At 41.9% G+C, this 23443-nt stretch overlaps 2 protein-coding genes and 1 long non-coding RNA gene across 3 annotated transcripts; all 3 read right to left on the bottom strand.

The window, feature by feature from the left end:
* Positions 1-263: 263 nt before the first annotated feature.
* On the bottom strand, positions 264-3751 carry LOC146992423 (uncharacterized). The gene is made up of 4 exons (XR_015036596.1): positions 3650-3751; positions 3488-3572; positions 2135-2381; positions 264-388 (listed from the first exon to the last, which is right to left on the bottom strand). It is a non-coding gene; the product is annotated as an uncharacterized LOC146992423 (long non-coding RNA).
* Positions 3752-5642: 1891 nt separating this feature from the next.
* Positions 5643-11560, bottom strand: LOC146992422 (creatine kinase B-type). The gene is made up of 9 exons (XM_085786829.1): positions 11385-11560; positions 10657-10703; positions 9744-9942; positions 9189-9346; positions 8354-8486; positions 8064-8220; positions 7226-7349; positions 6966-7155; positions 5643-5987 (listed from the first exon to the last, which is right to left on the bottom strand). The coding sequence occupies exons 1-9, from the start codon at positions 11398-11400 to the stop codon at positions 5827-5829; spliced, it is 1185 nt and encodes a 394-aa protein (XP_085642955.1). The 5' UTR covers positions 11401-11560; the 3' UTR covers positions 5643-5826.
* A 1164-nt stretch (positions 11561-12724) lies between these two features.
* Positions 12725-21711, bottom strand: LOC146992421 (uncharacterized). The gene is made up of 9 exons (XM_085790558.1): positions 21577-21711; positions 19411-19643; positions 17124-19197; positions 16830-17003; positions 15743-15916; positions 15461-15634; positions 15026-15072; positions 14481-14858; positions 12725-12729 (listed from the first exon to the last, which is right to left on the bottom strand). Exons 1-9 carry the CDS (start codon positions 21690-21692, stop codon positions 12725-12727), a joined length of 3375 nt encoding a protein of 1124 aa, XP_085646684.1. The 5' UTR covers positions 21693-21711.
* Positions 21712-23443: the final 1732 nt, after the last annotated feature.

Raw genomic sequence — 23443 nt, 5'->3', positions numbered from 1 at the left:
TGATAAGTCCTTCATCTCGGGGTACAGTAGAAGGTACAAATTTGTGTCATGTGACACCATAAGGTAGCAATTGCTTTAATAATACTACTACCACGCTGAGACAAAATTTGAATGACCATAAGTAATCATTGTTTTTGTACTAGGCGGTAAACATGTTTACATCTGCTGTAAAGTTGCACATTTTAACATGGAACTGTAGCTTCAAGTTCTTCGCTGTTGATGCTTTATTTTTCAGACCTACAGCTTGGCGCTTTTACCTGACATCAAACTGTGGTTTCAACTTTTCTTCTCCCACAAGTTTGTGTCTTACTGACAACTCACTGAACTCTACCTTCGACAGAAGCTGCACGGATGGATGAGTCTTTAGGTCCAACTTGTTGCTGTTTTTCTGTTAAAGAAAAGTGAATTTTAAATAGATAATATTTTGATACCTAATAACAACATGTACAGTATGAAAGTGGTAGATTCTTGTCCTCTGAAGTTAAAAGTCTTGAAATAGATGGTGACAAAGCCACATATTTTACCAAAGGTAAGGTGAAACAGATACAGCTTGAGTTTTATGTTCTTCTCCAGATCTTTACAAATATGTCTGACACTATTATTTTTATGGGACATCAACCACGCACATGTAATGAGACCTGCACGTCCGCAAATAAGAAACACAAGCCTTGAGCTACTTCGCCGGAATCGCCTTGTTTACTTCTGGGTAGAAAACCAGCACGTAATTTTAATGAGAACAGACAAGAGTTTAGTTATGAATCACATTTTTCACGTCACTATATCACCATTTAGACTAATCTGATGTTGGAAAGTCTATAAAACCAGTGATTGAACAAACATTAGCTATTTCTTTGGTTGCATGCTGTCATTCCGACATCCCACCATGTAGACATACCACCATTCGAACATACCGCCATTCCGACATCCCACCATTTAGACATCCCACCATTCTGACATACCGCTATTCCAACATGCGAACGTCCCATCATCCCGACAAGGCTTTCAATATAAGGAAATGTGCATTACTCAACAGGTGACTCCCTTCTTTAAGACATGCTGATTCCTTCTTCATTGCCTAAGCCCAACCAGTGCAAAATCGTTTTTGGGGAAAAAATACACTATTTAGGGAATTGTCGGAAAGGCAGGATGTTTAAAAAAAAGAAAAAAATACCGACATTCCAACTGTGGCAAGGTGAAGAGGGCCCGGGCGGGGATTGAACCCACACCTCCCGGGTAGGAGTCATGCGTGCTTGCCAGTCACCCAAAGGGACATCCCTGCCTGTGCCCTCTTCACCTTGCCACATTCTGGTGTTGTTGGTCCCTCTTTAGTTATCTTTAGTTATCCCCCCCTTCACCTTTAATATTGAGTTTCAGTAAGCCCTCGCCACATTCTGGCGCTGTTGGCAGGATCCATGTAGCACTAGTGGTGGGTCCATGGATTCCTAATGTATGGCAGCCTGCGCGGAAGCACGAGGAAGTGCTTGTGAAAAGAGGGGGAGAGATGTGACAGTTGAGGTTCCTGTCACTATGCCTCCAATTGATGATGCGCCCTGGCTACTTGGCCAAAGGGATGTCCCTTTGGGTGACTGGCAAGCGTGCGTGACTCTTACCCGGGAGGTGTGGGTTCAATCCCCATCTGGGTATGCCGGGGGCTCACTTGAGTAGACAAAAAGGGACAACAAGGAGACACGAGGGGAGATTGCAGGTGAACAGTGACGACTGGGAACGAGGAGTCCATAGTCCAATGGAAGTATCCACTGAGTGCACACGAGCATGTTGTAACTAAGCTACCTGCTCGAGAAAAGATTTTTTTTAAATTTAATTTAATTAAAATTACGTGCTGGTTTTCTACCTGGAAGTATTTGTAAACAACAAGGCGATTTTGTCGAAGTATTTTAATAATTTTTCGCTTCACAGGCTGCAATATTGCTCCAAGGAGCAGAGATGCAGGATACAAAATAGCTTGCCAGTGCTTTGAAAGCGCTCGAAAACCAATTTGCACGTGCAGATTTACGGACCTCATTTGCATGTGCGCGGGTCTCATTACACGTGAACAATTTATGTCAGTGATTTAATCCCATACATTTTAGCAAAATGCACAATGTATGTCATGTTTCCTCTTCCTATGACTCACCCTTTTTCATTTTTTTCAAAATTAATGTCTCCACCTCCATCACTTTTTCAGGAGTGTACATGTTAACCATCAAACTGGTTATTTCCCGTCTATTTGCATGCTCAAGGTGGCACTTTTTAATGGCTGGGAATCCATCCAGTAACTCAGCATCCTCAAGGTACCACTTGAAGCCATCCAGATCATCTCTTCCCAAATCCTCCAAATTTCCCAGCAGCTGCTCCTTCACAGACTTCTGCATCATGACCCCCTGAAGAAATCAGGGAATTTTTATGGTCAGTAACACACTCAATCTTCGATCTTAAAGGGATAGTTCAACATTTTGGCAAACTGTCCTATTGCCATATCGCCATTTCCATGGAGTTTTTCCTCAGTCGATGTGAGGGTCTAAGGGAAGAGGATGTTGTTGTGATGCCATGTAAAGCCCTTTGAGACAAACTGTTTGTAAAAATGGGCTATACAAATAAAATTGAGGGAAATTCATGCAAAACCGCTGATGCGCATTCCTGTCAGGGACAGTTTTTCGGCAAGTACTCTCTGTATTTACCTCTAAAATAAGGAGGAGGACAAGCTGCATGGAAAAATCATATAGAATATGTAAAAGCTAAGGTGGTGAAAAATATTTTTATTCTGAATAAGGTTACGTTTATTTTGGACACTTACACATAACGAATACTATACTTTACACTTATGCCATATTTTAGTTATTGCGTGGAAGTATTAGGCCACTTTTATGAGTAATATAACTCCTCTGTTTCTGCTGCAGAAAAGAGAAGTAAAAGTCATTCATAAGGAAGGCAACCAAACCCTCTAACAGACTTTTTATTTCTTCAGGTTTATTGAAAGTGGCCGATCTAATAGATCTTAACACTTTAATGTTTAAAACAAAGAACAGGGCATTACCAGAACATTTTCAGAACATGAAGCTAACAAATTAAAGCTTGCTTTTATTTGCCAGGCTAACTTTAAAACAAATGTGTTTTTCTATATGCCATGGCAGCTGTACAAGCATATCTCAGTTTAAGAAGATGTTTAAAAAAAAAGACAAAAAAAAACAAGTGCCTATAAATTATTATTATATTTTTCCTCATCTTTAATTCTCTGAAATAGTGTGTGGTATTGTGTTAATGCTTGGTATAATGTAATTATTACTATAGAAAGGGGCAGCTATCATAAACTTTTCTTCTTCCTGCCCCTTTCCATTTATAGTGTTGTGTGTAATCATGTAATTTATGCCTGTAATCCATGAATGGATTAAATAAATATGAAATAAAATAAAATTTAACTGTGTTTTCCGCTCTAGCTGTCGCCTTCTGCTCTTGAATCAAAGTCAAGTGAAACATGAGTGAGACTCACGGTGGTAACGGTCAACTGTGGAGCGCCTGCAGCTCCACCCTGCTCCTCAGACATGGCAGCCTCCGGTCTGTGGGTTTGATCACTGCTGAGAGAAACAAAGATAAGCTCATCTTTGAGGAAGAGGGAGGGAACACAGTCGAAAACCACCAACGGTCCACTTACTCAACTTCCTCCATTGAGCTTTTTCTCCACTGCCGTCTGGACCAGGTCAGTGTCCCTCATCAGTCCTCTGGTGTCTCTGTCACCCTGAAGCAATTAAACCATAAACCACGTCAGAGCAGCTACAAGACCTTTAATCTCCTTTGACATTGTTAATATTTGTACTTTAGCAGCTCTTTATTGTTTTATAACTGCTGTCATTTTATGTTTTTATGGCGAAACTTGTAACATTGTTCAATGTAATGTTCAACTAGACTAGAGTTATTAGGGGTCTATTGTTTCTGCCAGTATTCTTTTTGTTCTTGTCCTTTTTCTTCTTCTTCCTTGGAAATCCTACATCCCATGCATGAAAAATCAACAAACTTTGCACAAAGGTCCAGTCCCATGCCAGATTTGCTCAGATACAAGCACCTGTACCTGCCACAGTTTTGCAGTTCATCACTCTGTTTTGTTCAATAACTGTAAAACTTATTAAACTTTTCTCCTTCCAAAGTCTTTGCTCAGTTGACACCAAATTTTCTGCGACTGCATCTTCAGACCGTCCTCCACAAAGTTCCCACCCTGCTTTTGAGATATTTGAAAAACTGAGCCTACAGTGCATGAAAATGTTTCACTGTAAACAGTACTGTTAAGATGCAAACTATGTATTTTCGCTTTTTTTGTCTTGATAACAGAATTTTTGACATTTTGACAATTTTTGAAATTTCCCTTGATGACTTAGTCCAGGTCTCAACTCCAGCCAATAAGATCCATAGATTAGGGAATGGTTCAATTAAACTCAACTAATGCAAAGTGACTGTTATAATGCTGATGTTCTTGCTGTCGTCCTGTTTAGTCTATTGTTGCTCAGAATTGCCTATATTTGTGTAAAATTGCCTGGTTGCGTCCATTGCTGTGAAGCAGCTTGAATTATTGTTATTATTATACAGTATAATGAATGAAGAGTGGTACATGGAGCTGCAGTTACTCCCTCTGAACACTAGAGGGAAGCGTTCACTCACAAACATAAACGCACACATTTCACATTAGTGTGTATTTCTGTCCCCTCTCACCTCTGTTTCACACTATGGTTTATAAAACAGTTATAGAAATAGATCAATCAAAAATCAATCAATCAATCAAACAAACAGAACGTGTGGCCCCACTGAGAGTGTACAATCAAACCCAATAACCTTCAAGTACCTTCAAGTAAATAGTCAGACTCCTCAGCAGAATTATCATTTAGTGATTATTCAGAACCATTTTCTAATAAAACCTTAACTGTTGTTAAGGCGATTAATCAAGACACACAGACGGAAGCAACTAAAGACAACCTGAACGTATCAAACAAAGAAAAAATTACCTAAGAGTCCACAGAGGCATCGAAAATGTCTTCCAACAGTGCAGTTACGAGACTATTTCCTGGAATGAGTCACTGCTGGGTAACAGGACAGGACGGAGAACAGGTTTTCGTCTTCTTCCTGTTTACACCCGGGACATGGGACGAGGTGTGTCCATGTTCTCCACAACAAAGACAAATACACCTGGACCATGGTCACTTCTCTTGGACATTGAACCTGGATCCTTAAGGACGACATTGGCCCCCGCTGAAGACATGTCGGTTTGAGGAGTTTTGGGGGAAATATTATTAACGTTATTTTTAACCATGCACCTTTTTTCTTTTTCTGTGTTGCCTTTGATTTTCCCTCTTAACTTCACTCTACCTACAAAAACAGAAAATTTTTTATGGTTTTATGATTTTACGACTGGCTCGCCAAAGAATCCAGTAAGACGAGTTACTCAACACAACTCCAGATAAACATGAACCAGTGTTTGTATTGTAGACATTTCTGCTTGTATCAGTGCAGCAGCCTTCAGCACAATGTTGACAAATAAAAAAAACAACTAGATATAGGGGACTATATACATTCATATGGCTCTTTTGCACATTTGAAAATAATAGTAACCCTTTTCTTATTTTCAAATAAAGTAATTGTGCAATTGTTTCATTTTCATTAAAATTTATTCTGAATGATTTACAAACAAAAAAATAATTTGACTGAACGTCTGTGTTGTGTTGAAAGAAGAAGCCGGCAGCTGTTGGACTCCGGTACTGATTCACCACCAGATCTGGACCAGGTTCCACCTCATTGGTCGGTCAGTCTGTCTCGTTCCAGCCAATCGTCAAGCTCAGATCAGATCTACTTCTGTGTGGGAACAAGTTCGTCCACGTCCTTGTTGACCTCCAGCCTCTTCTCCATGGCGATGAGAAGTTTGACCCCGTCCACCACCAGCTGGGTCAGAACCACCTCGCTCAGGCCGAAGGTCGCCATATTGCTCACAAGGTACAGAGCAGAGGATTCTGGGAAATAGAAAAGGTAGATTTGAACGTGTAGCTGCCGGCTTCTGTTTAAACTCAACTTCAGCATGTTCACACTTGAGTTCACTCATATATGAGTCAGTTGGAGTTGCAGGTTAGAGCCGTCAATCAATTAAAATGTTTAATCATGTTTAATAGTAGATTCATATGTTGTTGCTCTATGCGAGTTTAACCTTATTACCCATGAATGACAATGACTCAGATAATGTGGGACAGAGATGGTTTAGCTTGTAATTGATTAATATCTAGAAATGTACCTGGTCCGGCCAAAGGTCAATATGACAGAATGTCTATTAATCACACATGCTTTAACATGTTTTTAGCATTAACTTTGACATGCTCTTAAAATGTAAATGTTGTGGAATTTAATAAAAAATAAAAATGAAAATTGTATATCCTTTTTGTTTTGTTTTTGTTTTGGATGGTCACGACTAACAGTTCCTGAAAATCTAAATTTAAATATTAGAATATTTCATTTCCAGTTTGGTTATATGACCATTCATATGGTGGAAATACTATATAATATATATACATAATATATGTTTATTGATCTATATGTCCACTAATGTTTTAAAACTTTGAAACAAACAAACAAACAGTCAGGATGCTCGACTATAACTGTTTATGTTATACTTTATTAGTTATATCTTGTTAAGCAGTGTTTTTGTTAGATGTCTGGCGCCCTCTACTGGTCCATGTTCACACACACTTTTCATGTAAAATAAAGGAGCTGGAGCTGGACCTTTTCATTCTGTGATTGGAGTTTGACTAGCTGTAAAATTAAGGTTGTCACACCTTAAGGAGGAGAGTATACTTTATATTGTTACATAATGAGACGTGTGATGTGAGGAGGAGATGGTTGGAAAGTGCTACAACCTCCAATGATGTTGTGCGATGACACGCACATATTAAAAAGCCTAACATTATATTTCATATAGTTGTAATTATTTTGTCCCATACCAGTTTTGTCCATGCGGATCCTCAGTCTCTTCAGGACGTCGTCCAGGCGTCTGTGTGTGGGGAGATGTTGCAGTTTGAGGAGGACGCTGACCCTCAGACCCGTCCCCACGTCAGCCGGAGAGCTGGTCACCCATCCCAGCTGCTGCTTCCAGATGAACGGGTGTCTGAGCTGCTTGTAGTACAACTCCAGCTGGAAACACAGGGTCAGCGTCAAGATCATTCTGCAGGACTTTAATGTTCTACAACAGTCACTTTCTGACCTTCTGCAGGTTGATGCAGACACATTTAAAAGCCTCGGCGATGTTCGTGTCCTCTCGTGTAGACACCAGTCTGAGGTGGTCATCCATGTTGACCCAGACCACCAGGCTGCCATCTTTACTCGCCCTGCAGAAAGGAAAACACATGTGAGATCTTTCTTCTGAATCACCGAATCACAGGTTCCAGTATCTTTCCTGCCACTTATGCTCAACTCTACTTATTTATGTTTCTTTGTCCATCCTTAAAGGGATATTCCGGCGTAAGTTTAACCCGTGGTCTAACGCAGAGACAGAGTACAGCCCCCCCTGCAGAGAAGTTTGCTGACTGCAAACTTCTCTAGTTGTAGCGACTTGACTTCAGCACAGACAGCCGGATAGCAAAACACTGCTTTGTAGCCACGAGCCAACCGCCATCAAAAAGCCACTCATAGCCACAAATAATGTTCAGAACAGCACTAAACTTCATCAACAGTACAAACAGGGTCCCAGCCCATAATATGAGGCATCAAGCACCTGCTAGCTTTGCCTGGTTTGTAATTACAAAAGATGAAAACACAACTACTCTTTACTTTTCTACTGCATTTGGTAATCGACTTCTGCATTAGTAGGAAGCCGCTGGAGGAGAGTAGGTGAGTTGTGTTTTTGTCTTTTCAATAGAAACCAGTCGCACCATTGGCTAAACTTGCTCCAAAATATCCCTTTAAGCACAGTTTAACATGGACATGTGGAGCTGGGAATCAAAACAGCAACCCTGTGGTTACTGGATGACCTGCTCTACCATCTGTGACCTTTTGTCTGTTCATACAACAAACCAGAAGACTGTGAACTGTTGGGAACTGACCAGACGGCCCTGGCGTCCGGCCAGTCGCGTGCTATGCCGATGCGGAGCTGGGAGGAGGATGGATAGTTCAGGTTCAAGTCCCTCTGCTGCTCCTCGTCCATCTTCTCCAATAGGATGAGTCGACCCGGCAGCTCCTCGTCCTCCAGCCGCTGCAGAGCTGAGGAAGAGAGAAGTTGATGACTCTTAATTTAGTCTTATGTCGATTTCATCCAAAAACATGTTTTGAATATGGCAAAATACACGTTTTGGTCCAATCCTCGTTGCATGGTGAAGTAGCAGATGTGTAGTACCTTTCTTGGCCAGCGTGAGGAGCTGCCTTCGCTCTCCTCGGCTGCAGTGTGTCGGGAAACAGAAGTCGTCAACGCCCCGGACAACGCTGACCTCACAGCGCACAGCATACGACCTGTCCAAGTCATCACCCCCCTGTAGGCAAGGCAAGGCAAGGCAAGGCAATTTTATTTGTATAGCTAGTTTTTACAAACAGTTTGTCTCAAAAGGCTTTACATGGCATCATAACAACATCCTCTGCCCTTAGACCCTCACATCCACTGAGGAAAAACTCCATAGAAAACCCTTTTAACAGGGAAAAATCTGAGAAACCTCAGGGTGAGCAACAGAGGAGGGATCCCTCACCCAGGACGGACAGACGTGACATATGTTGTATATGCAACACAACATCAAAGTCATTGTCAACTATGATCCTGCTGGACGACTAGGACATCCGTTACTGAGGCCACCACCTCCTGATCACAGTTTCATGAATTGGCCACGTTATATATTATTATATAATATAGCGGTGGCACGAAAATCATGGATGGAGGAGGAGGAATTACTATGTGTGACTTGAACTGACTGAGCGACACTCGCGCGGCTTGCGACAAGTTTCAAAATCTTGGAGGTGCATGGCCACCTGTTGCCAGGTGTGCATTTTTCGTCATACTCGTGTCAAGCATAAAATAGGCTTTAGACTTTATGCATGGACCACTGAGGTGGTTACTTCCATGAGTCAGTGGGAAGCCCCACCCATGGTCACAGACTGAACAGAGCAACCCAGAGGTCAACTGGGGTTTTGTAGGGACATTGTTCATCATACATCCACCTGGCATCAGTGGTCTGACCAGCTACCTTCAGGTTGTCGTAGTTGAAGTCGCTCTCCGGCGTCTGGCTGGTGACCTTGTGTTCGTGATACGCCTCGATGACTCGGTCGAAGAAGTCGCAGAACAGGATGTAGGACTGAGCGTCGCCCGCAACACATCCCACAGATACAGGACCCGACCACTCACCTTCAGAGACACAACACAACAGACTGATGCACAGACCAACAAAGACTTGTTTGTCCAACTAGTGCGGACTCGTGAGACTGTTGCGTATGAACTGATGAAGCCCCTTGGATAAGAGGCAAAACATCTTCCCAGACAAACACAAGTCCAGTTGCCTACAATTCAATTTGCCCAGAAAAAAAATAATCTGGAGAGAAAAACAATTGAAAAACTGCAAACTTTTAAATCTATACAAAGGTTTTTATTCCCTTAAAAACTCTAAAACATCTCAAAATGATTCAAACGCTCCATCAAAAGCATCTGAAACATGGAATGAGTAAAACTCCACAACAGTTATCCATATCTACATCAGTAACACTGGTAATGAAAAAAAATCTTCAGATCATGAGTTTGACATCACCTGGTTCCTCCAGGCCTGGGCGGATGACGTCATCGAAGATGACCCCGCTGTCGGTGCAGCGGTTGAACTGTCGGCTGTACATGGCCGGCGTGAGGATCCGTCCCATCCAGGTAGAGTTCCTGCAAAGGTCGGGAAACTCGTCGTCGGGGGAACCCCTCTTCAGGTTGAACTGAGACATGGGGTCGGGGGGAACCAAACTCTGGGTGCAGAAGAAAGAGCTGTTAGAAGGAAACCATCTTTCTACTCTTTGGCCTTAAGCCTTGTTTTAATTTGCTCTTGAATAAAGTGATACATGATGAATGATATGTGGTGCCATAAACATTTAATTGTCTAATTAGCTGGCAAAAGTGCAAAAAGTGTACACAGATACATTTTGTTTATGTTAGTCACTAGGGATGTATAGGATAACTCTTTTTTTCTACCAATAACTTGCTTCGCATAACCAATACTGATAACCAATAACATAGTTTATATTCACACCTGAGATTAAGAAAGTAAAGTAAAGATTAATTTAACATTATAGCTTTGCCTCTAACTTAAGATAATAACATAACTGACATCACTACTGTCATCACAACAAGAACAAGAACAGTTATGACTCAACAAAATCAACATTTGTTATTGTTTCAAATCAACTTTGCTCATAATCAAACAGACTGATTATGAGCCAAATCAAAGTCATGCTAAAAGCTAATAATACTTGGCTTTAGAATTGCCATTATTGGACTTATCTGTGTATTTTTGCTGATAATTATGTGCACTGATATTTATCGTGCCTTGCTAATAGTGTGGCTCTAGTGACCCCTGCAGGTGCAGCTAAATAAAAACATTGAGGCAACAAGGGAGAGCTGCAGGACTGAGACTCAGGTTCAGTTTTAACTGAACTCACATTTCTGTGTCACTCTCTCATTACCTCTAAAATCGGCCGGTACCTCGTCTCCTTAGGAAACACAACTGGAGCTGCAACATAAACAAATTTTATTAAACAATTCAACAATTCATCTCTCAGTTTTTGTTGAATCAGAGCAGAGGAATAATGAATCTGTTGAGATAAACAGACATTTAGTAAATAAATTGTTTTTGCAAAAGTGTGATGACATTATGATCACATAGCTGTAGGGGCAAGTGCTCGGTACGATTGCCCCGTGGCCCTAATAACATAAAGTTAATTGAGAATCAAGTTGCACTGAAAATGTTCATATTGACAAATGAAAATCAAATCATACACATGTTAATTATCACTGATCATCCATGATAACAGTTTAATATATTTATCCTTGTGTCCCTGTTGTATATTTTAATGGCTTTTTAACATCTTGCCGGAGGACTGCAGTTGAAAACTAGCCTCTGGCTAACACTGGCACTTTTACAGAAATGTTAATTCATGTGCACTGTCCTCTCCAAATAAAAAAACTAACGAAAAAAACACTATCAAAGTGAAATCATAAAGAGACATCCTGTCCTGTCCTGATCTTATAACATGGAGGTCTGTTGCGTTCACAGACAGTCATAGATGTCTCATCGCTGTACGTGGACGGAACAAAGACTGAATCAGTCAGATGTGACAAACTACAGTAGCAGTGTGTTACTGTCCTGAGTGAAAAACACAGAGCCATGCAGAGAAAACGATGAGACACTCACGTTTGACCTTCCACATGTCGTCAGCGTGATGGCAGACACCGACCGTCAGCACAACAAAAGGTCTAAGAATAGTTGTGTTGGTTCTGAGATCAGCTCATCGCAGCAGGAGTCCGGTTACAGTCCAAACAATGTCAGCCTTTTTATAACTGCATTGAGTACAGCAAGACTGTATGTGTGTGTGTGTGTATGTGTGTGTGTGTGTGTGAGAGAGAGAGAGAGAGAGAGAGAGAGAGAGAGAGTCGGAGAGAGAGAGAGAGAGAGAGAGAATCGTGTGTGTCCGGTTCCATACTGTACACACAAACAGGGCCGTTGTATAGGGGAGAAAGGTGATGATAATTCTAGGGGCCCAGCGCCCAGTGGGGCCCATAAAAAACCTCAGTAGTCTAATCTTTGTATGACTGATTTATTCTGCGTAAGACCCTGACTAATACTCATAGTACACTGTAAAAACTCAACATCTTTCCAAGAATATCTGTCTTATTTCTTGTCCAAATGTCTCGTTTCTAGTCAAAACTAATCTCTTTCCACTTAAAATAAGACTCATTACCTAAAAATTAACTTGTTTTTAGATCATTTTCACTTAAATTCACAATAAATAGAAAAATCTGCCAGTGAAAGTAAGTTTTTTGTGCTTGTAATAAAGAAGAAAAACTTGCTCCACTATCAGATTTTTTCTACTTATTCCAAGTGAAAATATGCTTGAAAGAAGTAAAAAGTGTCTAAAAACAAGCTACTTTTAATATGATGTGTCTTATTTTAAGTAGAATGAGATTTGTTTTGACTAGAAATGACATTTTGACTAGAAATAAGACAAATATTCTTGCTAAGATACTTGAGTTTTTGCAGTGTAATGCTGCATTAGCATCAAAACAAAGAAGGCTAAATAAAAAACGATAATACATACGTAGTCTAAGAAGAAAAAAAAAGGAAAAGCTAGGGGGAGGGGCCCACTTTAGTATTCTTTAAGGGGGGCCCAGAATTCCTAGCAACGGCCCTGCACACAAACATCACAGACGGACAGATAAAAACTATTCCTAACCTTTGGGTTTTAGTCCGAAAGGTTCTCAGCCTGCCTGATGGGAGGCCATGTCCAGGCTGTGAGGGGTCCATCAGGATCCTGGAGGCCCTCTTCACTGAGGGCAAGCCAGCAATCCACTGAGCTGTTAGTGCTGCGATAGAAATTGATCTTTACATCCTGCGAGGCCCGTGACTGATTGATTGATATCTTTATTTTGATTAATACAATTCACTGATTCAGTACAATTCACTGATTCTTCCTTATTTAGAGTACTGTACGGAGACATGGGGAAACACATACAAAACTGCACTTCAGCCACTTTTCATACTGCAAAAAAGAGCAATGAGAATTATTCACAGGGTTGATTATGGGGCACACACCAATGACTTATTTTGGAAATCTAAAACTCTAAAATTGTTTGATTTGGTGGAGCATAAAACAGTCCAAGTATTATATAAAGCAAGGAACTATCTGCTACCAAGAAACATTCAGAGAATGTTTCACGAAAGAGAGCAAGGTTATGATTTAAGAGAGAAATCAAATCTAAAGGTTGGTAGAGCTCGCACAACAAAGAAAAGTTTCTGTATCACCATTTGTGGAGTAAAACTGTGGAATAATCTGAGTACTGAAATCAAAAACATTTCGAGTATAATCATGTTTAAAAAGAGACATAAAGAAATGATTCTCCAGAGGTACATTGAATAATTCACACAAGGTGTTTGCTTACTTACTATTTGGATTAAAATGTGTAATGTGTAAAATGTTTAATTAGAACATATAGTTAAAATGATAGGGGTAGGATTAGATAAGTTTATACTTCTTCCTACTCCTTTTCGCTCATGTAAACTGCGTTGCTTATGAGATGTTGTGTATACATTTTTTTTCTGTTCACTTATTATATTATTATTTTATCTTATTTATTTTATTTTTTTTACACTGTCGTTTACATGATCGAAATAAAGATATCAATCAATCAATCAATCAATCAATCAATCAATAACAATGTACAAAAATAATTAAAATATGTATATATACAGTATATAGACAGCAAGAAATGAAAACCAAACAAAATAAAACAGTAACCTGCATCTGTAAATCCATAAGAAACTCAGTTTAGAAGAAGTCTAAACTTATCTTATCCTACCCGTTCAAATTTGACTCTACTTCCCAATTGAAATCATAATGCAAAACTTACAATAGGCTAATTGTTTTTTCTTTACATTCAACATACCTCCTTTACAATATACCATTTCCTGCAACATTTTAATCCAATTCCAAGCAAGCACCTTGTGGGAATTATTTATCAGTGTACCTCTGGAGAATAATTTCTTTATGTCTCTTTTTAAATATAATTACACTTGAAATGTTTTTAATTTTAGTACTCAGTCTGTTCCACAGTTTTATTCCACAAATGGTAATACAGAAACTTTTCTTTGTTGTGCGAACTCTCTTATTATAACCTTGCTCTCTCTCATGAAACATTCTCTGTATATTTTTTGGTAGTAGATAGTTCCTTGCTTTATATAATACTTGAGTGGTTGACAGTGGTTTTAGGTATGAGATGGCAAGGCAAGGCAATTTTATTTGTATAGTATATGTATATTGTATATTGTATCAAAGGGCTTTATATGGCATCATAACAACATCAGAGGAGGGATCCTTCAGCCAGGACGGGCAGACGTGCAATAGATGTTGTATACACACAAGAAAACAGTTTACAACACAGAATAGGGAAAACATGGAAGTGGTTAATAAGAGCTGATGAAGACAGCTTCTGGTATCTGAAAATTCACTTGGTAGATGTAAAGGTCTGCATCTGATTATTAAGAACTCCAAGTTCATGCAATAGAAACGTGTCCCTGGTGACCGCCTCCGATCTGTCACCAACAAGGAAGTAGCAGAGTGTAGCTGTGATAGATTCATTTCAAATAAAAACTACTGAGGTTAAACATTTGCACTCTGATTATTTTTTTGATTACAATTCTGAAGCTTAAATATGTCTTTATAGTCTATTAATATGACATGAAGCCTATGATATTTGTACTCCCAACTACAGAGACACTGAAGAACCAACTGACCCGAGTCCAAACCCAGGATACAGAGGTTCAGTGAAGTCGGTGTTGAAGGTGTCACATGTGTCTCACTTCTGTCGTGACAAACGGAGTAGACACCATCAGAGAACCTCAGACTCCAAGAGTGGTCGTTCTCTCCAAATCTGTCGCTGGCTTTGCCGCTCCTTGGTCTTCTGTAGCTAACCGTTATGTCGACCCAACCTTCACACTGGACCTCCCAGGAGCAGCGACCAGTCAGCTCGTTCTCACACAGCAGCTGAGGCCGCTCAAACCTGTCTGGACCTTCAGGATAGGACTGTTCCTCTTCCACATGAGTCACCTTACTGTCAGTCAGCCTGAGCTTTGTGCTGATGGTACCCATATCAGGTCGGAGATTCAAAGAATCTGATAGAGAGAACAAGATACAAGTGCAGATGTTAAATCGAGCAAATCATCATATATTGACAGTTTGATCACAACTGTTGACATCAGCTATCTGAATGAGTCATGTGACCTTTTGAAGAGAGTTGTATCTGCTGCTTTGTCATAAATCCAATTAAAGACACACTTACACTTCTCTAGACCTGGTCTCAAAAATTGGACTCCATGAGGCTCCAATCTGAAATGAAGGTAGAGGCTTTAGAACAGCTAACAACACATCAGATGTTTTATTTTTCAGGCCAACTCCGACCAGAACAACAGCACAGGTGGTCATCTTTTTCAGCTTTCTGATACAACTCATGAGTGTCTCCTGAAATTATGGTAGGTTTACTGGACCTTGGACACCATGGTAACTATAATTACAGTGCCTATACTTAGGTTGACTATGACTTGATTTGGATTAAAATAAATATTTCCTCAATGGCAACCAAACATGTGGACTTGATGTCACCAAGCAACAAATCATACCTATGGGTCAAATGAACCTGCTGCACCAACAACCTGTGAGATTCTTTTTTATAAACAGTATGGTCGGCGTGAGAGATTTGTGTTTAGTGTCTTCATACCTGAGTGTCTCCAGTTTCCATTTTGGATCCTTCAGTCCAGCAGACAACAGCTCTGCTCCTGAGTCTCCTGGATGGTTGTAGCTCAGGTCCAGTTCTCTCAGATGAGAAGGGTTGGAGCTTAGAGCTGAGGTCAGAGAAGCACAGCCTTCCTGTGTGATCATGCAGCCTGACAACCTGCAAGTATACAAAATTACACATATGGTAGATTCTGTTTGTTCGACAAAAAACAAACCTATTTGTTTTTGTGTGGGTGCATTTTTAGAACTGTTGATGCATCCTGACCTGAGAGTCTCCAGTCTGCAGTGTGAACCCTTTAGTCCAGCAGACAGCAGCATCACTCCTGAGTCCTGCAGGTCGTTGTTACTGAGGTCCAGTTCGGTCAGACTAGAAGACTGAGCACCGAGGACTGAGGACAGAGCTTCACAGCTTATCTCTGAGAGGTTACAGCTGCGCAGTCTGAAGAGATGGCAGTGAAAAAATAATAATTAAGGAAGGGAAGATATTAGGTTGAACACTGATTCAGGCAAGGTGTCAGTTCTGGTCCTGTGCTGCGTTTGACACTGTGGATCACAGTATACTGCTGAACATGTTGGAAACCTGGGCAGGACTCAGCGGAACAGTCCTAGAATAGTTCCTCAGGGGTTAGTTCTTGGACCCCTTGGGCTATAGTTCCGTAGACCAGGCGCAGTCTAGGCGCAGGTAGCAGTACCAATGGGGTGTATCCGGGCGCAAATTTCGTGCACAGTGCAGCCCAGCACAGGTACTCCTCCCATCCCTCCAAGTGGGAAAGAGGGAGGAGAGAAGGCGTGGAGTGGGATTAACACAGCCGATTCAGATCTTCATCAATCAAATGAGCTCCTCTCCTCACCTTTAACTGCACCGTGGGCGATGTGCACTGCAATTTTGTCATTTTATACTTCAACAGGGTCTGGTCTACAAATCACTGAATGGCTTAGGTCCAGATTACATGAATGACATGTTAGTAGAGTATAAACCCAGTATGGCTTTGAGATCTACTGACTGAGTTCAAACCAGACATGGCATTTAGCTGTTATGCTGCACACAACTGGAACAAACTACCAGCAGAACTTAAATCAGCCCCGATTGTAAGCACTTTTAAATCCAGGTTAAAAACATTTCTTATTTCAACAACGACAAGTCGAAAGCAACTCCCATTAGCCTCTGTAGCGTAGCTCTGAGCAGCTTGCGGCTCTGCTCTGCCGTTCTATAAATAGCTTGTACCAACAGTTAAAGGTAACGAACCTACTGCTATGACTGTAGGGATTATAGCAATGGGCCAAAAATCTCTTTGAGCCAGTGGTAAAAGGGTTACACAGATAAAAAAAAAAACTACAACAGACAAACTGACCTCAGAGTCTTCAGTCCACAGTTGAGACTCTCCAGTCCAGCACACAGAACCTCCACTCCTGAATCCTGCAGGTTGTTGGAGCTCAGGTCCAGTTCTGTCAGGTGGGAGGGGTTGGACTTAAGAGCTGAGGCCACAATTTCATAATGAGTCTCAGAGAGTCCACAGTAACCTAGTCTGTGATTAGAGAAAACATAAAACTTAAAATAATGGCAGTCCCAATTTTGCTGCCTGTAGCTTGTGTAAGATCAGTGGAGCTGCTTTCATTTTGATTATATTGATCATGTCTGGCCTCACCGTGCCTTCCTGCAGTTCCTCACAGCTGGGATCAGTCTCCGTCGTCCCTCATGTGATGTCTTGTACTTCCTCAGGTCCAACTCGTCCAGAACCTGCTCTGACATCTGCAGCATGTAGGCCAGAGCTGAGCAATGGATCTCAGAGAGTTCCTCTTCTGATCTGTTCTCTGACTTGAGGAACTGTTGGATCTCCTGATGAACTGACTGGTCCTTCATCTCCGTCAGACAGTGGAAGATGTTGATGCTTCTGTCAGGAGAGATTTTATCACTGTTCATCTCCTTCAGGTTGTTGATGGTTCTCTGGATGGTTCCTGGACTGTTTTTTCTCTGACCCAGCAGAGCTCCTAACAGCCTCTGGTTGGACTCCAGCGAGAGGCCATGAAGGAAGCGAACAAACAGGTCCAGGTGACCATTTTTACTTGTGAGGGATTTCTGCATGGCTCTCTGCAGGAAAACATCCAAGGTTAAACCTCTGTCATAATTAGAAAATTGTCTGTCTTCTTCTTCTTCGTCATTGTTATCTTCTTCACTGTCTTCTTCTTCTTCTTCTTCTTCTTCTTCTTCTTCTTCTTCTTCTTCTTCTTCTTCTTCTTCTTCTTCTTCTTCTTCTTCTTCTTCTTCTTCTTCACTGGAATCATGTTCCTTGTTTTCTTCACCCAGGAAGTTCTCCAGGACCTGTGTGTTCCTGTTGGTGAAACAGTGGAACATGTAGACTGCAGCCAGAAACTCCTGAATACTCAGATGAACAAAGCAGTAGACTGTTTTCTGGAAGATCACGCTCTCTCTTTTGAAGATCTCAGTACAGAGTCCTGAGTTCACCAAGGCCTCTGTGACATCCAGACCACACTGCTCCAGGTCTTCTTGGTAGAACATGATGTTTCCTTCCTGCAGCTGTTCAAACGCCAGCCTCCCCAGCTTCAGAAGAACTTCCCTGTCGGCCTCCATCAGCTCCTGTGGACTTGTCTCGTGTCCTTCACCGTACTTGTTCTTCTTTCTCTTTGTCTGGACCAGCAGGAAGTTTGAGAACAGGTCAGTCGTGGTCTTGGGCAGCTCTCCTCTCTGCTTTGTGGTCAACATGTGCTCCAGAACTGTCGCACTGATCCAGCAGAAGACTGGGACTTGACACATGATGTGGAGGGTCCTGGACATCTTGATGTGTGAGATGATTCCTCTGGACAGATCTTCATCACTGGACCTCCTCCTGAAGTACTCCTCCATCTGGGCGTCAGTGAAGCCTCGGACCTCTGTTACCCTGTCAACACAAGTAGGAGGAATCTGATTGGCTGCTGCAGGTCTGGAGGTGATCCAGACCAGAGCCGAGGGAAGCAGATTCCCCTGGATGAGGTTTGTCAGCAGCACGTTGACTGATGACGTCTGTGTGACGTCAGACACAACCTCCCTGTTGTTGAAGTCCAGTGACAGTCGGCTTTCATCCAGGCCGTCAAAGATGAAGAGAAGTTTACAGACAGCCAGCTGCTCTGCTGGGACCTTCTGTAATGTTGGATGGAAAACATGGAGCAGCCTGAGAAGACTCAGCTGCTGATCTCTGATCAGGTTCAGCTCCCTGAACGAAAGAGGAACCAGCAGACTGACATCTTGGTTCTCCAAGCCCTCGGCCCAGTCCAGAGTGAACTTCTGCACCGAGAAGGTTTTTCCAACGCCAGCGACGCCGTTGGTCAGAACCACTCTGATGGGTCTCTGTTGGACAGGTGAGACCGTAGAGACGTCCTCTCTCTGTTGGACAGGTGAGACTGTAGAGACGTCCTTTCTCTGTTGGACAGGTGAGACAGTAGAGAGGTCCTCTCTCTGTTGGACAGGGAAGTCCTTAAAGATGTCGTTGCACTTGATTGGAGTGTCCTGGAGGGTCTTCTTCTTCTTGGACGTTGTCTCCAGCTGTCTCACCTCATGTTGGGTATTAACCTCTTCACTCTGTCCCTCTGTGATGTAGAGCTCAGTGTAGATCCTGTTGAGGAGGGTTCCACTTCCTGTTCCCTCAATTCCTTCAGTCACTCGTTCACATCTGCTCCTCAGACTGATCTTATGTTGATCTAAAACCTCCTGCAGACCACGATCTGCTGAGAGAGAAGAGACAGAGTCAGACTGAAGACAGAGAGTCTGGCAATCTGATCAGATTATTTTCATCAGCTACAGAAAAACTCCAGACAACAAAGAGAAGATTTGAATCAACATCTTAAATGACAGTGCTGTGTGATGGAACAATGACTGGAGAAAACAACAGGTCCTGGTTTCACAAATGACCACATCAACAGACAGATGTTCAGTCTCACTTTGTACACAGCTGCTCTGATTGGCTGTCTGCAGCTCACCTCTGGTTCTGGGTCTTTGTCCACACTGGGGACAGGAGGGCGGTCCTGAAGAACCAGACTGGTCCCAGTCTGAGGTGAAGCACTGTCTGCAGAACCAGTGTCCACAGCTGGTGGAGACTGGATCCTTCAGGACGTCCTGACAGAGACCACAGCAGGACAGCTGCTCGTCCACAGAGACACCACTCCTCTTCCTCCTGTCAAGACATTTTTGGATCAACAACATGTCACAGTCACAGCTCCACATCTGTGCTCTGATTGGTTGTCCAGCTCAAGAGGGCGGGGCTTCATTAACCAGAGGAGCAGAGAGAGGTAAAGGAAAGGCAGGAAAGCGAGTATAGAGAGATGAGCTGAATGAAAACCTGGTCCTGAATGGGTCTAGTTACTGTCTCTGTTTACCAGTTAGATTTTCACTGTAGCAGCTGAGGCTGAGCTTAAAGCCACTGTACAAAGTCGGCCCGGCCGGTGACTTCAGTTAAAAACTGTATGAGCTCCTCCCTGAAGAAACATCTGTCCTGACTGAAGGTTCCTACCTATAACTCCCTTCACACAATACAAGAGTGCCGCCTACTGGGAAAAACTGTGCATTACACACACAGTTCCATCTGATCTTGTTTTGACTCCAGATGTTTGAAAAGATTCAGCAGCTCTTGGACGTGTTTTCCTCTGAACTTCTTTGTGACTTTCAGACACTGATGATGTGTTTGATGTTGATTCTGGACTGAGTCATATCAGCTCTTTGTCCTGTTGCTGTGTAGAAGCTCAGACAGTCAGAGACAACAGGAAACATTGATCACTCCTCTGTTTAAATTCACCACTGAGCTATTTCAACTCTCTGGCCTCTGTGTATCAACTGCTTTAATCTCTACTGTCACTTCAGTTTAAAGGCTGAGACGTGTGGATCATTAAAGTGTCTCCTCCAACATGGAGACAGTCAGTACGTTTACATGACACTTGAAAAAACCGAATTATTGCCTTAATCCGACTATAACTGGACAACTGAAGTGCATGTAAACACCTTAGTCCGACTGAAATCGGAGTTGAGAACTCCGATTAAGACACCCAGATAATGCGATTGGAATTCGATTTTCTCCGTCATGTATACGCCTTAGTCGGAGTATAACTGGACAATGCATGTGCGCATGCTCCACAACAGTAGAGACGGCACAAAGTGGAGCAGAGAAGCCGCCCGAACCCGGCAAAGTAAAGAAAAAAACCGAACATCAGCGCCGATTCAATACATTTCACACAGCGCAACCAGCAAGAGTGTTTTATTTTAAAAAAAAAAAAGAGAGAGAGAGAGAGGAAAAAGGAAGCCCGTATCCTATTCTCAGGGCGCATCCAGCCCAGACTGACGCGTCTGGTCGGGAACTGCAGTTGAGAATTTATTATTAAGCTTATAAGTTGTTTATATTCAGTTTTTTACCAGGTGACAGAAAAGTCAACAGGACAGGAGGCGTATTAACCCGCTGAAGCAACGGGTGACGCCGCATGAGGGGGTGGACCCATCAGTTATTCGTTTTTTTCAGTTGCATGTATATTGAGACAAGGACAGAAGTCCGACTTGACGCAAAAATCGAATTTTGAGCATAGCTCGATTAAGCTCTGCATGTAAACGTACTGACTGTGTCTCTTCTCTGTCCCTCTGTCCACTGACAGATCTACAGACAGGTGGAGCTCACACAGGTGTTGACATGAGATCAGCTGATAGTGGGCGTGTCTGAATCCACCTATGGAAACTGTGGAGGTGGAGACAGGGCTGATGTTGGTGCAGCAACGTTCACACTGACTGAAGCTGATGACACAGGAACATGAGGACGCTGTGCTTCATCAGTCTGATGGACAGAGTGTGTGTGCATGTTTCTGTCTCTGAGGTAGGTCTGATGGTAGTCTACAGTGACATCAATGTCGTTCACCACCACTGAGCTCTGTTAATATATAACCACTATCAGCTGCAGGAATAATACGGCCTTTGATCTCATCATATCATAAAAAATGAGTCGGTATCAATGAACTGATAAGAACCAGGGAGAAGTTATTTCCTTGTTCCAGCACCTCAACACACTAAACTAAACTCAGTCCCTTACAGAGACAGTTTGGAGGTTCACAGGTTTGTAGCAGGTCTCTTACTGTGACTCTGAGGGTCCAGGTCCAGGTTCAGGACTGAGGTCTGGATTTAATTCTTTGGACCAGTGACTCTTCATGGACTCTGCTCCGTCCTTGTCTTCGTCCACACGAACACTCATCTTCAGGACTTCAGTCAGTCTGAGAGGGAAAACAGTATCACACACACACACACACACACACACACACACACACACGCACACACACACACACACACACACACACACACACACACACACACACCGTGTATACAGTATAACAAACAACACCTGGTCAGTTTTCATGTGTAATAGTTAGCTCATCACTGGGGATGAGTTGCAATTTTTGAATAGTTATTAAATTGGGGAAAAATCTAATGTTTCATGAATTTATCATATTGATTTATGAAATGTAATTTCCCACATTGTCTACTGGTAATTGAACAGACTGTATAATGTCACAACGTAGAAACACAGAACAAAACTACTGAACTAAATCAGTGTAGAGTTTCGATCAGGTCTGACCTGACCGGAGCTCAACACCTGACCCTTCTCTCTGAGCCCAGTCCATCCCTTTAACTGTATTTATTGATTTAAACATGATATTTTTACAGTAATAAGCTGTCTGAAATATCTAAAGTTTTAAACTACAACTGTGACAGAAATCTGTTGAATCTTAATGACACTGTCATTTATAACAATGTGACTGTGTTGTGACCTCATTAGACCCCACTAGTCTCTGTGGTTTAAGGTCATGTTGTTAATAAACAACAAACAACATTTGTGTTGTGTATTACACAACAGTTCACTCCTCATTCCTCAGATCAACTTTGATAGCGAGAGAGAGAGAGAGAGAGAGAGAGAGAGAGAGAGAGAGAGAGACTGATTGTAATCAGACTCCTGACTCTCCTCCTCTTTTTCCTGAACAAATATTTCCTGGGTAACAGACTAATGGACCTGACAGTCGATCAGATGAACACATGTGAAGATGGACGTGTTAAAAGTTGATATTCATGTCTGTGTTACGTCACTCAGATGCGTTCAGGTGAACTACGAAGAATAATAGAATAGTTAGAAACTACAGTCTGTGTATTTGCACTTGAAGTGCCCTCCCTCTTCATCAGCTCCTGTTGATGAGTGGCCTGTGTGGCCTGAAGTTCACTGTGACTCTTCTTCCCTCCACAGTCCACAGGGACAAACTCACTCACACACTCTCACACTTTCATAATAACTTGTTGTGTTAACGCTCACCTGTCTCAGACTTCAGTTTCTCTCCTTCTGATCTGTTAACCGGAAAATGGAGTCTGAACTAAACACTTTCACTTCAACCGGCTGTATACCTGTTGGAACAGGTTTAACGGCTCCTCCTCCTTCCTCTTCTCTACATTTTCAAGACGTCAAATGACTCTGTGAGTGTCTGTTGTTCACTGACAAGTTGTTGTAACTAGTTGTTATTTCATTGTCTGTTGTTTAACAACTAACGTGTTTTTAATGAGATAAACTTTGACTTTTGCTCCAGCTTCATATAAATAATGTTGATGATCGCTGTTGTAGCCCTAGATCAAAACGATTTAATAAGCCTAAGTTGAATTTCCAGTGTCCCTTTGTTTCTGCTGGTGACACCAGGGGGTTAAAGACACAACTTAGTAACTTTTATTTTTCATTTGATCTATTCGTTAATTTGTAATGAGACTCTGCATATTCATGAACATACAAAAAATTATGGTAAATATGCCAAATTTAGCTCTGTAGGTGATTTCACTCTGTAGTCCCATGGTCCACAAATAATGTACAATCACAGTAAATCAAACATAAATTATAATACAAATACATTACATTACATTACATAACACGATAGTTGCATCAGTAGAACAAAATAAAAAAGTAGTGAAATA

Source organism: Trachurus japonicus, chromosome 1 (assembly GCF_045865225.1).
Source record: "Trachurus japonicus isolate A0001 chromosome 1, Traja_1.0".
Taxonomy (NCBI): Eukaryota; Metazoa; Chordata; class Actinopteri; order Carangiformes; family Carangidae; genus Trachurus; species Trachurus japonicus.
This window is presented reverse-complemented; position numbering and strand designations above follow the sequence as displayed.